Source organism: Sardina pilchardus, chromosome 16 (genome assembly GCF_963854185.1).
Source record: "Sardina pilchardus chromosome 16, fSarPil1.1, whole genome shotgun sequence".
Classification (NCBI taxonomy): domain Eukaryota; kingdom Metazoa; phylum Chordata; class Actinopteri; order Clupeiformes; family Clupeidae; genus Sardina; species Sardina pilchardus.
In genome coordinates this window covers 4,699,036-4,713,667 of record NC_085009.1, presented here as the reverse complement: position 1 = coordinate 4,713,667, position 14,632 = coordinate 4,699,036, and the positions used below count along the sequence as shown (strand labels likewise).

Sequence of the window (14,632 nt, the reverse complement as noted above, 5' to 3'; positions counted from 1 at the left end):
CAAAGTAGCTAAAGTCTCAGTCATCATTTTCCTCTATATGTTATATGAGCTGCGTGTCAAAACTTTAGTCGATTGTCTCAAAAAGTTATTTGTGTGCTCTGGTCCTGCCCTGAGTTCAGTCATTTTGAAGTGGCCTAAGGCCTGCTACAGTTAATTTAAATGTTAATGTAATGTTTCTTGATGTCATCGTAAGTCGCTTTGGAGAAAAACATCTGCTAAGACCCATAAACTTAGACATAAAGACAAGCCCTCTTTGCAAACACATTAGACTGTACTCAGACATAACGACCACAGTAAGTGCCAATTTAGAATGTCCCCTCAAACAGGAGGTGTTTATTGAATTAAAGAGAATCAACACACACTATGTAGAGGCATTTTAGTTCACTGTGCTAACATGTACTGATCTAATGCCATCATGTCCAATTATCACATACACCAAAAAATGGAATCATTCCTGTCTAAAAAAAAAACAAGAAAGCAATAAAATGGCAGTCATACAACAAAGTCAATTCCATCAGTCAAACGGATTAATTGGAATTTCCTTCACTGGAGGAGGCAACGAAATTGGTCTCGTCTCCAATTGGATTTCCCAGCATGTGAAAACCACAAACCTTGACCACGGAAATGATGGAGACCTAAAGCCTACATGTGTTTGAGTAAGGAATGAGTTTAACTTGTTCTAATAGCTAGATCACCTATAGCAGTCAAAACGGAAAAGTGACTGGAGAGGGATGCTGTTGTTCATCGTCATTTCTGGAGTATATAAATCCCAGAAGTACTGAAATGTATCCTGAACATGAATATCATCAAAAACATACTGGTTGCAATACTCTCAGTGTGAGACAAGTGCTTACAATATATATTTTTCTCTGCCCTATGATAATGCATTGCCTTAAAAGTACGTAGTGTGTAACTTGAGGTTTCTTTGGCGTGCAAACACACCCATGGGAATCATACAAGACACACAGTTATGCACACACACAAACACACACTTACGCACACACACACACTCACGCACGCACACACACACGCACACTCACGCACACACACACACACACACACACACACGCACACACACACACACGCACACACACACACACACACACGCACACACACGCACGCACGCATGCACACACACACGCACGCACACACACACGCGCACACACTCACACACACGCACACACTCACACACACACACACACACACACACACACACACACACATGTACGCACACAAATAACAAATAATGGCAGCTCACAGAAAACAATATCCTTTAAAATCTTGACCATTATATTAACATCCGAAACTGTATCTATATGCCTATCATCATGCATAGACATGCGTCAAGAACTCTTTGGTTGTGGTGATGCATGTAGTTTGATCAACTAACACAAATCTCAGGTAAAAGGATATAATAAACAACGTATATAAAAATTGATCATGGGCTATAAATAACATAATATTATTAAAATACATACATTAAGAGCTTTCGGTAACGTTCACATTCTCACAAATCCACAGTCTGATAAAAAAAAAGCACAGCACTCACTCAACATGTCACTTCCTCACTAGTTTAGGAAATCATTTGTTCCCTCACTCACACCTTCTGCTCTTGCGTTCAGCTCTCGTCCTTTGGGAGGCGGCCTGTTTTGCTGAGCACAGTGCTGAGTTCACTGAGGAGGTTGGGGGGTAGTTGCCCTCCTGCTGTCCCCAGCAGGGCCTTCTTCTGCTGGGCCAGGCCATGGGGCACCCCCCCTGCCAAAGGCATCGGAGCTCTGGGAGCATAGTGAGCTCTGGTAGGGTCTTGCTGCTTCTCCCTGGCCGCAGTCATTTTGGGTGGTCTTTGGTTGGCCGCCGGCTGGTGGTGGCCTCCGCCGGATGGAAATTGAGGTTTAGAGTTTGGTTGCTTGGCTCCACCGGGCGCCATTTTGTTTCTTGGCTCCGGCAGGTTTGGTTTAGCGCCTGCCGTCTTTTGCGCCGAGTCGGCCTGGCTCTTTCCACCAAACTCCACGTTGGTAGCGAAGTCCGCCTGGTTTGTCTCCCTGGCGGCCATCTTGGGCTTAGGGCGCGTTTGATTTGCTCCATGGGCCGTGATTTGAGGCCTTGCGTCTGGGGCACCAGGCAGCTCCTTCTGCTTCAGTGACTGTGCTATGAGGGCAGCATTGCGCTGGTGAACCGTACCCATCAGACCCAAGCTGGGTTTCATGTCCCCTCCATAAATGTTGAGGGACGCTTTCCTCTTCTACAAAAGAAAACAATGCTATTGTCAACATTTACATGCATTACAACTTTCTGTGCTATTATGCTATTGTATTTACTTGAACAGCATTGTTTCAGTTCAACACCTAACGAGTCTCGCTGTTCTCTGTTGAGTTAATTAGACATATTTTGTTGAGGCCATCATTTTCACAGGGATCCAAACATAAAAATAAAACTGAGGTGAAACCAGGGCCTCTGAATGTTTTTATACATGCAAACCTTCAGTAAATCAGGCCTTTATAGGTATATATCATGTTTAATAATTATCGCATTTTATAATTAATATAGTAAATCTAAACAGCTAAAGATGCATTCACAAAAATGATTCAAAATTAAAATTTCACAATCAAATCTATGCGATCCCTAAATCTCCTGAACGCTCTGCTCTCATAAGCATCAGACGGACTAAGGGATGCTGCTCTTCAGGACCAGTTAGCCCTGAGGCGAGCGCAAAGGTCCCGGAGCCTCTCACCTCTGCTGGGCCTTGGCTTGTGGTTTTGACGGTGCCTCTGCCCACGGCCGACACGGCTCTCTGCCGGACGCCCGAGGGGCACGGCGCGCCCCACTCCACATCATCTTTGGGCCACAAGTCGCTGCCATGCTGCGGAGGCAAAAAAAAGAGAGGATTTAAAAAAACGTCCACTACATCGTCTTCCGACCCGGGTCAGTACTGAGTGTACATCCGTTTCTGAACACTCTGCACTGATGCATTTCAGCAGAGTTACTTCATACAGTACATTGTAAAACACAACTTTGCCCATGTAAACACACTGTACCGACGGACTCTTTTTTTTACTGTCTACAGACACTGTTGAATGAGATGAAAACTAACAGGCCTGAGGGACTGGCTATGATTGGAGATTCAGGTTGGGCTTTGTGGGAGTAGATTTGTAAGGCTCTTTCAGTGCTATCCTTCACATGTAAACACATATGAATTCAAGGAAATGTCATTTTTTTTCAAGCTGGATATATACAGTACATGCAACCCAAACCCAGGGGTTGAAGGCCTGTGATGCGAGGCTAATGGTGCATCCTCCTGCTGGGCTGATTCGGAGTTCACTGTAACAGTTCTACGGGTCAGTGGAGCATCCTTGAAAACTCTGACCAAAAGAGGCTGGAAGCAAAGGATCAAAAGACTCCCAACGTCATCTTCATTCAACACAGGTCTGTTCACATGCAACAGGCCACAGTGCTGCGCTGCACAGAGAAAACAGCTCATGCTTACAGAGTGTGAAACCAAAGCATGTCTGCTGTGCTTGTTTAGATTTCTGTTTGTGTGTGGGGGGTATGGATTGGCCATGCTGTAGGTCAAACCAGTCCTGTGATCTTCAAGATCAGAATAACAAAAAAACAACAGCAAACAAACAACAATGACCAAAAATGAATACAAAGAACACAGAGGCTTCTCTTCTGCCCTGGCATCACCGTCAACTCTGAACCTTTACTTTTCATCTGTAACCCTCACCCTGTTTTTTTTATTTTTTTATTGTATCTACCTATTCTGTTTCTATGGAAACTGCATCACAGAATATGGCTCTGTATGTGTCTTGGAAATATAGCGAGCGATACCATCTGGAAAGGAGAACAAAGTCTGGCTCAGGGCCTGCACTTCAGGGCGTGACCTTTCACCCCTCGCCCCATCTTGTGTCCAAGAAACTGCAAAAGTGCCGAATGTTGGCTTAGACGACGTGCAGTTTCCCTTACTGAGCCACCGAGTGCCAAAACCCAACCACTGACACTGAAGCAACTAGCACTGTCTGCGCCTGCCGCAGACTTCTTTAGACGACTAGAATTAGGGGGAGAATCAAATTTTCCATTCTAAATTCCAGGCTAAATGTAGAGGGGCCGCAATATTGATACGCAGACAGGTGCAGTTTGTTCAGTCTAATGTTATCGCTGATTCCGGTGGGAGATATGTTGTTGTGCAGGGCCTCTTATACAATGTACCGGTGGTGTTGGCATGTGTCTATGCCCCTAACTGGGACGATGCCGATTTTCTTAAAAGATTCTTTGCGGTACTGCCTGACTTGAATTCCCACCGTTTAATCTTGTCTGGGGATTGGAACTGTGTTCTACATAGTTCTCTTGATCGTTCGGCGGCCTCCTCTAGGTCACTGTCAAATTCTGCCAGAGTTATCAATTCTTTCATAGGGACTTATGGGATCGTGGATCCATGGCGATTTAAAAATCCTACAACTAAACATTTTTCTTTTTTCTCTCCAGCACACCAATCTTACTCTAGGATAGATTATTTTCTGCTTGACAAAAATCTACTCTCTATCTTGAAATCTACTGATTACGAGAGTATAGTAATTTCAGATCACAGTCCAGTAGTGTTACAGCTCTGCTTTCCAGATCATGTACCCCCACACCGAAATTGGCGATTTAACCAGCGTTTTTTATCTGACGAAAATTTTATTCAGTTTGTCTCGACAAACATTGATGTTTTCCTGAAAATTAATGTGCCATCTGAGACAAGCGTAGGGACCGTATGGGAGGCTATGAAGGCTTACCTTCGAGGTCAAATTATATCATACACTGCCAGTGCCAACAGGGATAGATCAAGACGCATGACTGAACTAGTAAATTCTATCCTAGATATTGATCAGAGAAATGCGGCCACACCATCGGCTGACCTTTACAAGGAACGTATCATCCTACAGACAGAATTTGACTCTTTAGCATCTGCATACGTTCAGGATCTTTATCAGAGGTCGCGTATGACCCACTATGAGCATGGCGAACGGGCCAGTAAGCTACTCTGCCACCAATTGAGGCAGTCTGCTGCAGATAGCCTAATAGCTGAAGTCACCGTATCTAATGGGAACACTACTTCTGACCAGATGGCCATTAATAATCAATTTAAGACATTTTATGAAAATTTATACTCTTCAGAAACCCCTGATGATTTGTGCACATCCAGCTTTTTTCAGTCTCTCGAACTTCCAACACTGAGCTCAGAAGAAGCATCATCCTTAGATGGGGACATATCTGAGATTGAGATCAATCAGGCAATCACATTGATGAAAAGTGGCAAGGCCCCTGGGCCTGACGGCTTCCCTATAGAATTTTATAAAAAATTCTCAAATCAACTTTCACCAGTGCTATGCAAGGTCTTTGCTGAGGCTCTTCAGCAGGGCACATTACCACCCACTATGTCTCAGGCAGTAATTTCAGTCCTCTTGAAAAATGGTAGGGACCCTACCTTGTGTGACTCATATAGGCCTGTTAGCTTGATTTGCTGTGACAACAAAATTCTGGCTAAGGTTCTAGCTCTACGTTTGGAAGTCGTACTCCAGAAAATTATCCACCCTGATCAAACAGGTTTTATAAGAGGGAGACAATCTTTTGGGAATCTTCGCCGCCTGTACAATATCATCTATTCGGACTCAGGGCCCACACCGGAGGTTGTTGTTTCACTTGATGCACACAAAGCATTTGATCGAATTGAATTTGACTACCTATTCACTGCGCTTAGTAAATTTGGCTTTAGCTCTGGCTTTGTCTCTTGGATAAAGGTCCTCTACTCCGCACCACAAGCAGCAGTCCGTACTAATGGCATTATCTCTAAATATTTTCCCCTGCAGAGGGGCACGAGACAGGGCTGTCCTTTATCCCCCCTCTTGTTTGACTTAGCCATAGAACCGCTGGCGGTAGCTATCCGAGAGAGGGGCGATTTTCTGGGTATTGAGCGAGGAGGCATTGTTCACAAAGTGTCTCTATATGCGGACGATATGATTTTGTATTGTTCAGATCCCCTCACTTCTATCCCTGTGGCTCTGGATTTAATTCATTCATTTGGTTTGGTGTCAGGCTATAAAATTAATTTAACCAAAAGCTTGCTTTTCCCAATTAACGCTAGTGCAACCAGGCTCTCTCTTACACAACTGCCTTTCAAAGTAGCTACTGACTCTTTTACGTATTTAGGTGTGTGTGTGACGAGAAAGTATGCAGACTTATTTAAAAAGAATCTCAGACCAGCTCTGGAGAAGGCTAAAGATGATCTTAAACGCTGGGAATCTCTTCCTATATCGCTGGCAGGAAGAATCAACTCCATAAAGATGGTTATCATGCCCAGATTATTATATTATTTTAACACAATCCCCACTTTTATACCAAAGTCTTTCTTTAAGGAATTAGACAAACATATTAGCACGTTTATCTGGAACAAGAAAATTCCACGCATTCGTAAATCACTTCTTGAAAAATCTAAACCAGACGGTGGTCTTGCATTACCTAATTTCCTGCATTACTACTGGGCTGCCAATATCCATAAAGTCACATTTTGGATGTCCTCCTTCGGGGATGGACGTGGCCCTGACTGGTGTGATATGGAACGACAAGCATGTGGGCCAGTGGACCCCGCCGCACTACTCTGCTCTCCCTTGCCACTCAGTAGGAAATGGTACTCAAACAATCCAGTCGTCAGCAACTCCCTTCGAATATGGTCGCAGTTTAGAGTTCATTTTGGATACAAACATACTATCTCATTGATCCCTATAGCCCGTAATCCTAATTTTAAACCTGCCCTTCTTGATTCTGCATTTAACTTCTGGTCTGAGAAAGGGCTGAAGTGCGTCGCCGACCTTTTCCATGAAGGGGTATTTGCCTCCTTTGGCTATCTTGTCAAGGAATATGGCATACCAAATACACACTTTTTTAGATATTTGCAAATTCGTGACTTTGCACGGACGCATTTTACATCCTTTCCTTCAGCTCCACCAAACAGCCCTGTGCATAACTGCATCTGTCTCAATCCTCTTTTACCAGGGTGTGTCTCCAAACTATATACTATAATTCAAGGTATTCACAGCCCCTCTCTTAATCATGTTAAAACTGCATGGGAATCAGAATTACAGTCAGACATTTCAGATGAAACATGGGAGATAGCAATTGAGAACATACACAAGTCTTCAATCTGTGTGAGACACGGCCTACTTCAATTTAAAGTTCTACACCGTTTACATCTCTGCAGAAGCAAGCTCGCCAGAATATACCCAGGCACAGACCCCACCTGCCAAAGATGCTCCAGTGCCCCTGCCACATTATCTCATATGTTTTTCTCATGCCAAGCAATTGCCCCCTTTTGGTCCTCAATATTTAATGCATTGTCTCAGATGTGTGGCCAGGACATGTCACCAAATCCTATGGTCGCCATTTTTGGTGTTGTCCCGAGAGAGTTACCCCTCCCGAATGGGCAGGCACGAGCTGTGGCCTTTGCATTACTCCTTGCCCGCCGGCTCATCCTTCTAAAGTGGAAGGACAGATTCCCACCATCATATGGCCAATGGGCCAAGGATGTCATGGCACACCTTAAACTAGAGCAACTCAGATGCAGTAGCAGAGGTTCATGTCAGAAATATAACAGGATATGGCAGCCCTTCTTAGACTACTTCTGTAACTCCTTCCCCTCAGCCAATCTCATCAATTAACAGCCTTCCACCTCCCCCCTCCTTCCCACCTCTCTGTTTTTTTTTTTTTTTTTCTCTCTCTTTTTTCTGTTTTTAACTCTGTCTTCTCTTTCTGTCTCTGTCTTCATTTTCATTTCTAGCGTATTATTATTATTATTATTATAATTATTATTATTATTACTATTGTATGTGCTTGTTTTTCTACCTATCTGTATTGCATAGGTATTATTTCATTATGTGTGCAAATTTGTGCCACTTGTGATTCACTGATTTTGAATGCATTCTGATTCATGCTCATGTTCTTACTGGATCAATATATGCACTTGTTTGTGAAACTCAATAAAAATAATTGAATATAGAATTAGGGGGAGAAAAGCCTTTGCCTCGCTTTTTCTCTTTTTGTTTAAAAAAAAAAAAGAATAAAAAAACGAGCCGGAGTCTGGTGCGAGAGGATATGAGGAGAGCAGCTATGAAAAGCCACGCGGAGGATCTGTAAAGTGCAGATAAGAGTTGAGCATTAGCCAGAGAGGGTATAGAGATCAAAACAATGTCTGAATCAATCCGCTCCCTTGGTTTGTTCTGTTCTTGCATTATTTAACCGCAATGTGTTTGTGTGTGTGTATACGAGTGTGAATGTGTGAATTGTGAATGTGCGTAAGAGAGAATATGTGTTTATGCATGTATATGCATGTGTGTGAATATTTAAATGATGAATCTGTGTACGTGTGTGAGTGTGCTTTGTCAGCGCTAGCTGTTGGGGGCACTTAGTCTCATCCAAGGGAGGGTGAGGATGCCCAGATCGCAGCAGACTTCTGCAACCTTATTTCTGCCGAGAGACTTTCCACAGATAATGTGATGTATGCTAGTGCCGACCTCCAAAACAAGAGAGAGTGGGAGAGAGGGAGAGAGAGAGAGAGAGAGAGAGAGAGAGAGGGAGAGAGAGGGAGAGAGAGGGAGAGAAAGATAGAGCGAGAGTCTTGGGGTGCATTTCTTGTTCTTTCATTGCACTTTTTTTCTCATGCATTTTCAGACGGCATTATTTTTCTGTTCCCCCCTGCCTGTTTCTTAAAGGCTGAGTGCATAAGAACTGAACAAGCACACACGGCTTTAAAGAAGCGTGTTTACAAAGCTAGCCTATTTTTATGTGTGGGAACAAACGTCTGTGATGCAGGAGAAACCCATAGAATAGCTATCAATTTATGCAACATTTCTTTTGACAGATTATGACGCAGTGGTTCAACTCTGGTTCATATACGACAAGACGTCAAAAGAATTACCCACGGTGCTTTGGACATTCTCTGTCAAACAGGAGATTTCTGGAAAACAACCGAACAAGATTCTGCACTTGTCTACACATTTTGAAAGAAAAAAACACATTCTGCAGGATTTATGATTGGGTTGGCTTGCCTCTACAGAACCCAGGAAGGTTACACAGAGGATCCTTCCGTCATAAATTCTCCAAAAAGAAACTTTTTTCGAATTTGAACTGTTTCAGCTGATACCATTTCAAGATCAGTTACATTTGAGGGTACATGCTAATAAACCTCCAACCCCAAACTATTTGCTGTGTAGTGCTGTGATCCAGAGCATTTGTTTTTTTATGAATGGATTTGTCATTTGTTCTATGCTAAATTATGACGCTAATGTTTCTAGTATCTAGCGCCACCATTTACCGTAATTTCCCGACTATTAGCCGCAGCTTATGCATTGATTTTGCAAAATTTCTTCAGCTATGAGGTTAATACAGGAGGGCAGTAAATATGGTGTTAATATGGTTTTGTTTCTTTTAACTTGCATAAAACACTGTCCTGCGGCTTATACACAATGCGGCTTATATGCGGGAAATTACTGTAAAGGTAAATGTGAATGGCATTTAGTAGACAACTGTAGTCCAAAGTGTCAAGGACAGTGTTTTGGGATTGGAACCAGTCCACAGCGTAGCACATGGCAATGCTAACCACTGCTCCACCATGCAGCTAAATTACAGAACCAGCACACGGTGGACCTGGCTAGGGGACAAAGATAATGGGAGTTTCGAACGGCACCCTGAGCTCACCTTTGATCGGATGACACAGGTGACCCAGTCCAGCCGAGACTCCTTACTGTCACAGCAGAAATACCTGCAACGGAGGAGTGGGGGAGGCAAAGAGATGGAGTGATGAACAACAATGATTATTTCATGAACAAATGAACAAGAGTTGACTCACCAAGGGACTAAATAAACAAACAAACAAACAAACAAGTGAATCAGTCAATTCCATTCAATCAGTGACTCAGAGGAATTTACTCTCATACAGACAACAAATAACCATATGAATCAAAATAATACTGTAGGAGCTTGTAGGGAGGGACTGAACTAATGACTCTTAACACAAAAGAGCCACAGGAGCCGAATGAGGTAAATCCCCAAATGGCCGCTTGCATTAGGTAAGCTGAAAGAGAGGCCATGTCAGCAAAGGCATTACTTCACATAACACCCAGGACAACATCCTGTTTCCGTGATATTAAGAGCAGACAGAGCTGTTTTTGTGTCTGCCTTCGCCTCCCCATAATATGCAGAAACACACAGCAACACAATTTCCTTCGGCTGCTTGACTCATTTCCCAAACTTAATGGATCTGATTTTTTTTCTCCCCCTCTCTGCCTCTCTCCCCGTGTCCTTCCCCTCCGTTGAGTCTGTTTACGAGAAAATGCAGGGGTAAAAAGGGTCATCGACCATCTGATTTGTGAGACGGCGAATTGCACTCACCATTGCTGTTTTTCCGTAAACACTGTGAAGCCCCAACTATTTTGAGAGAGAGAGAGAGAGAGAGAGAGAAAGAAAGAGAGGGATAGAAAGAGAGAGAGAGAGAGTCTCAAACAATGCAATTTGCTACAGTTGGACAGTGGCCTGGTATCGATTTAGAAATATAGCAGAACTCGACGCTGCCACTGGGTTCTCATGATATTACAAAGATATATACATTCACACCGAGCCTCTCTGCCAGCTCCATGTTTTTGTTTTAAAAACAAATGACCTTCGATCAAGCTAATTTCACAAATACCACACTCCTATTAAAATTTCTAAAATAGACCAGGCAAACAAAGGTGTATGACCTTTTTGAATATATGGAACACATCTAATTTACTAAAGATTTCTGTGTAAATTTTTTTTTAAAAAATCAGGTGGCAATTTGATATCACCGCTAAACCAATTTGAGTTCAGTCCTGAGCTTATCTCCTGACTTTCTTGTAAATGAGTCAGATGGAATGCCTTGTCAATTTTCTTACTCAGAGACAACGGTTGCAATCACATTTGTATCTACAAACCATACTGAATTAGTGTCCAGAATACAGAATCTGCTTCAAAGCTTGATATTCATTTTGTTTCAACAATGAAGGAGGCCGACATGTAGTATGTTGTTGGATACCACTGACAACAGGGATCATGTTTTGTCTTACCTCCACCATTTCCACCTCACGTGGTGCTATCCATCTCTATTCTTCCCTGAATTCCCTCCTACGGCATTTCCCCCTCTCCTGCCAGACTACTCTATCCCTCTTTCTCTCCTTCTCCTGCCACACTTCTCTATCCCTCTCTCCTTCTCACTCGAGCAAATTGGAGCGTTTAACTTTGCACGTTGTGCTATTCCAACCATGTAGACAAAGAATTATGAAGGATGATAATTGGGGGAACACTATTGTTTTATTTGTTTGTTTTCCCCCCCAGCTGCAAAAACGGAACTGTGTTGACAGAAGCCATGAATAACAATAACACAACATTATTAAAACAAAATAAAGTTGCAGCGATACATCCCATTTCCTAGTGGGAGAATGAAAAAATACAATAATTTGTTTTTGTTAAGGGGTGATTACATTTAATCAATTGTATTATGGCGTAAAATAAATGGAAGTAGGCAGCCATTTTGATAGGCCCGTTCCGTTGATGTGCTGCGAGCGGAACATTGGTGCCATACATCTTTGGAGAAGATGGAAGAACATGGAACACACGAGAGAGCGAGTCGCATAGAAGAGGACGGTGCAATAATGCACAAATAATTAAAAATCCATCTTAATAACGCATATAGCAATTCCATTACGTCCCTCAATTTGGCCAAACTAATGTTGACTAATAGCACTCGCCTTGCACCACTCTTTTTGAAGCCATTATAATGCATAGGCAGCTGCCATGTTGCCTTGCGGAATTAATGGTCGCGTCCACATGCGCTCACTTGAGTGCTCGTTCCCTAGTCTGCGTCTAATCACTTTCCATCTGGGTCATTATGACATCACGAGTGCTCAGGGTAAAGACTTTAAAGGTGCCGTTTGGAACGCAACCCCTATTTCTCTGGAGCCTGTACCTGCTGGGTGGCTTCATCTTCCTCCTCACGCCCAGGTAGCACTTCACTGACTTTAAAGGCACCTCCCTCTCTGGCTTAGTGCTCTAAAAGAAACAAGGCAAAAATAACACTGGTTAGGAGGCACAATGGTGCTACATTACACATTCATGTTGAATTATACAGTACTCATATTTACTTTATGTTTAGATAAATACATAGATAACATACTTTGAATGGATTCTTGCATTGGCCAAGAACACCGGCTTTAACATATGTGAACGTACACAAATTATGACTCAGAAATAGTTTGCCTGGCCCTCATAGTCCTCATAATCTGTCCAATGAAGGACTTACTGGATCCATACATTACAGTTCTGTTTAAGCTATTTCTCTCCTGTAGTTGTCACAATCCTCTTTTTTTGCTAATCTTTGACCAGCTACACTCACAACCATTCAATGTCTGACAGTGATTCAAAATTCAAAGTATAAGTGAAGCAGATTATACAAAGAATTAGAATTGAATTAGTGCTATATCTGACAAGATCCTGCAAAAACATAAATCTGCAGTATGTAAAAGCATCAATTGGACAAAAAGAGTCATGACACTGATGCTTCACGTGGGGAGCAGAGGATTATTTTCATCTCATCGTGGTTGACACCTTCTCACCTTCTCCACACACACATTCCTTCTGACTTAACACTGGTTGTTCTTTCAATATGTCAGAAACTAAAGGTGAGAAGGAAACTAAATATGTAGACATGCATACACAACCACTGCACAATAAAATATGCACACACACACACACACACACACACACACACACACACACACACACACACACACACACACACACACACACACACACACACACACACACACACACACACACACACACACACACACACACACACACACACACACACACACACACACACACACACACGTCAATTCCAACCTGACACCCTCGAACAGTCTCCCCCGGTGCAGAGTTTAAAGAAGCAATAAAAGAAATTTATTCTTCAAGAATATCAATTAAATTTCCGCAAGACTGATAATTTCCACCTTCCCAGCGCGATAATTAGCCAGATTCTGAAGCAGGCGCACATTAGGCTAATTAAGAAAAGAACAGCCTTCATTCAGAGTGGTTTCGCCTCTTTGCCTATCCACCCACCACCCCGCGCGCACACACACACCTCGCTCAGATCAATTATTAACACATCCACACACACTTTTACAAACTACAACTCAACTGATGCAGCGCACTCCAAACACCCAGGAGGCCTTGTTGTGAGTGTGTGTGTGGATGTAGATGTGTATGTGGGTGGGTGTATGGTTGTGTATGTGGGTGTGTATGTGGGTGTGTGTATGGGTGTGTATGTGGGTGTGTGTGTGGGTGTGTGTTTGGGTGTGTGTGTGTGTGTATATATATATATATGTGTGAGCGAGAGAGAGCGAGAGACAGAGAGAGAAAGAGAGAGAGCTATTGCCTCAGGCTAAATGCTGTGAAGTCCTCTTCCATCTGTTGTGGTAATTTTACATGTGTTCTCCTACTATGAAATGGAGGGAATGTCTTTTCCTACTTTTGAAACGAGAATGTAGAGCATTTGGCAAAACATGACATTGTAGCTTTTATCTTGACAGGATTTTGTAAAGAAGCCCCATCCTTCTTCAAACGGAAGGATCAGTTGAAGTGTAACCTGTTCCATCAATGAATTACATCTGAATTGCAAAATACCTTATATAAACACACACACACACACACACACACTCGGTCATATCCAGAAGTGATGATCATGTGTGTGCAGAGATTGTGGCAGAAATGTGTAATATTGTCGTCTTTGAACCTTTGCATCACAAGATATTGGCAAACGAAAGTCTTGATGTGACCTTCACACTTGACAATATCACTAGCAGCAGCCTCTATGGACAGCGTCACCAAATTTACCGCACATCTAAAGAATGTAGTACCGGTGTTACAGGTCAAATCTCGTTAACTTTGATCCGTCACATCACAAGATATTGTCACAAAAATCGCTTTGGCTGCTAAACGTTATTTGGCCGTTGACAGCGTTTTTGTGATTTGAGCGTCTGAGCCAAATGAAACTTGAAGAGATGTGAGCAAATGCGGTGCGTGTGGAGACGAGAGCAAGACGTGTTAGCGTTAGCGCACCCAATCTCAAAACTGTCTGGTAACCAAGAAGCGCATCCATTACATGCGTCCCCTCTGTGCAGCACTTTACAAACCTTACCAAGAGGTTGTCATGGTGATCCTACATGACACATGTCATGAGGCTACACCTTCTTGTCACAAGGTACTGGCGATTATAAAGCCAGTAAAAGTAGTTTGCTGTGCCAATAACACCCCCTGCCTCCTGCCTCCAGTAGCCTAGACTGTGCCATCGCAGGCCCTTCCTTTCACTTTCCCCTGCCCCTGCGCATAGTTGCCATGGCCTACTGGGTTAATATAGGTCATTAAGACCAACACTCTCTCTGGATTTTGGGGGGGGGGACCAGCGAAGTGTGTGTGTGTGTCTGTGTGTCTGTGTGTCTGTGTGTCTGTGTGTCTGTGTGTCTGTGTGTCTGTGTGTCTGTGTGTCTGTGTGTGTCTTTGTCTGTGTGTGTTACACACCCACTACGTGTCA

General features: G+C 43.0%; 1 protein-coding gene across 1 annotated transcript in view; it reads right to left on the bottom strand.

Moving 5' to 3' along the window:
• Positions 1–307: 307 nt before the first annotated feature.
• arap2 (ArfGAP with RhoGAP domain, ankyrin repeat and PH domain 2) overlaps positions 308–14,632 on the bottom strand; it is a gene marked incomplete in the record, with an annotated part of 141,066 nt that continues 126,741 nt past the window's right edge. The window contains 5 exon segments of the mRNA XM_062515960.1: positions 308–2,242; positions 2,732–2,860; positions 9,727–9,790; positions 10,420–10,455; positions 12,011–12,093. Coding sequence (XP_062371944.1) covers positions 1,619–2,242; positions 2,732–2,860; positions 9,727–9,790; positions 10,420–10,455; positions 12,011–12,093 — 936 coding nt within the window.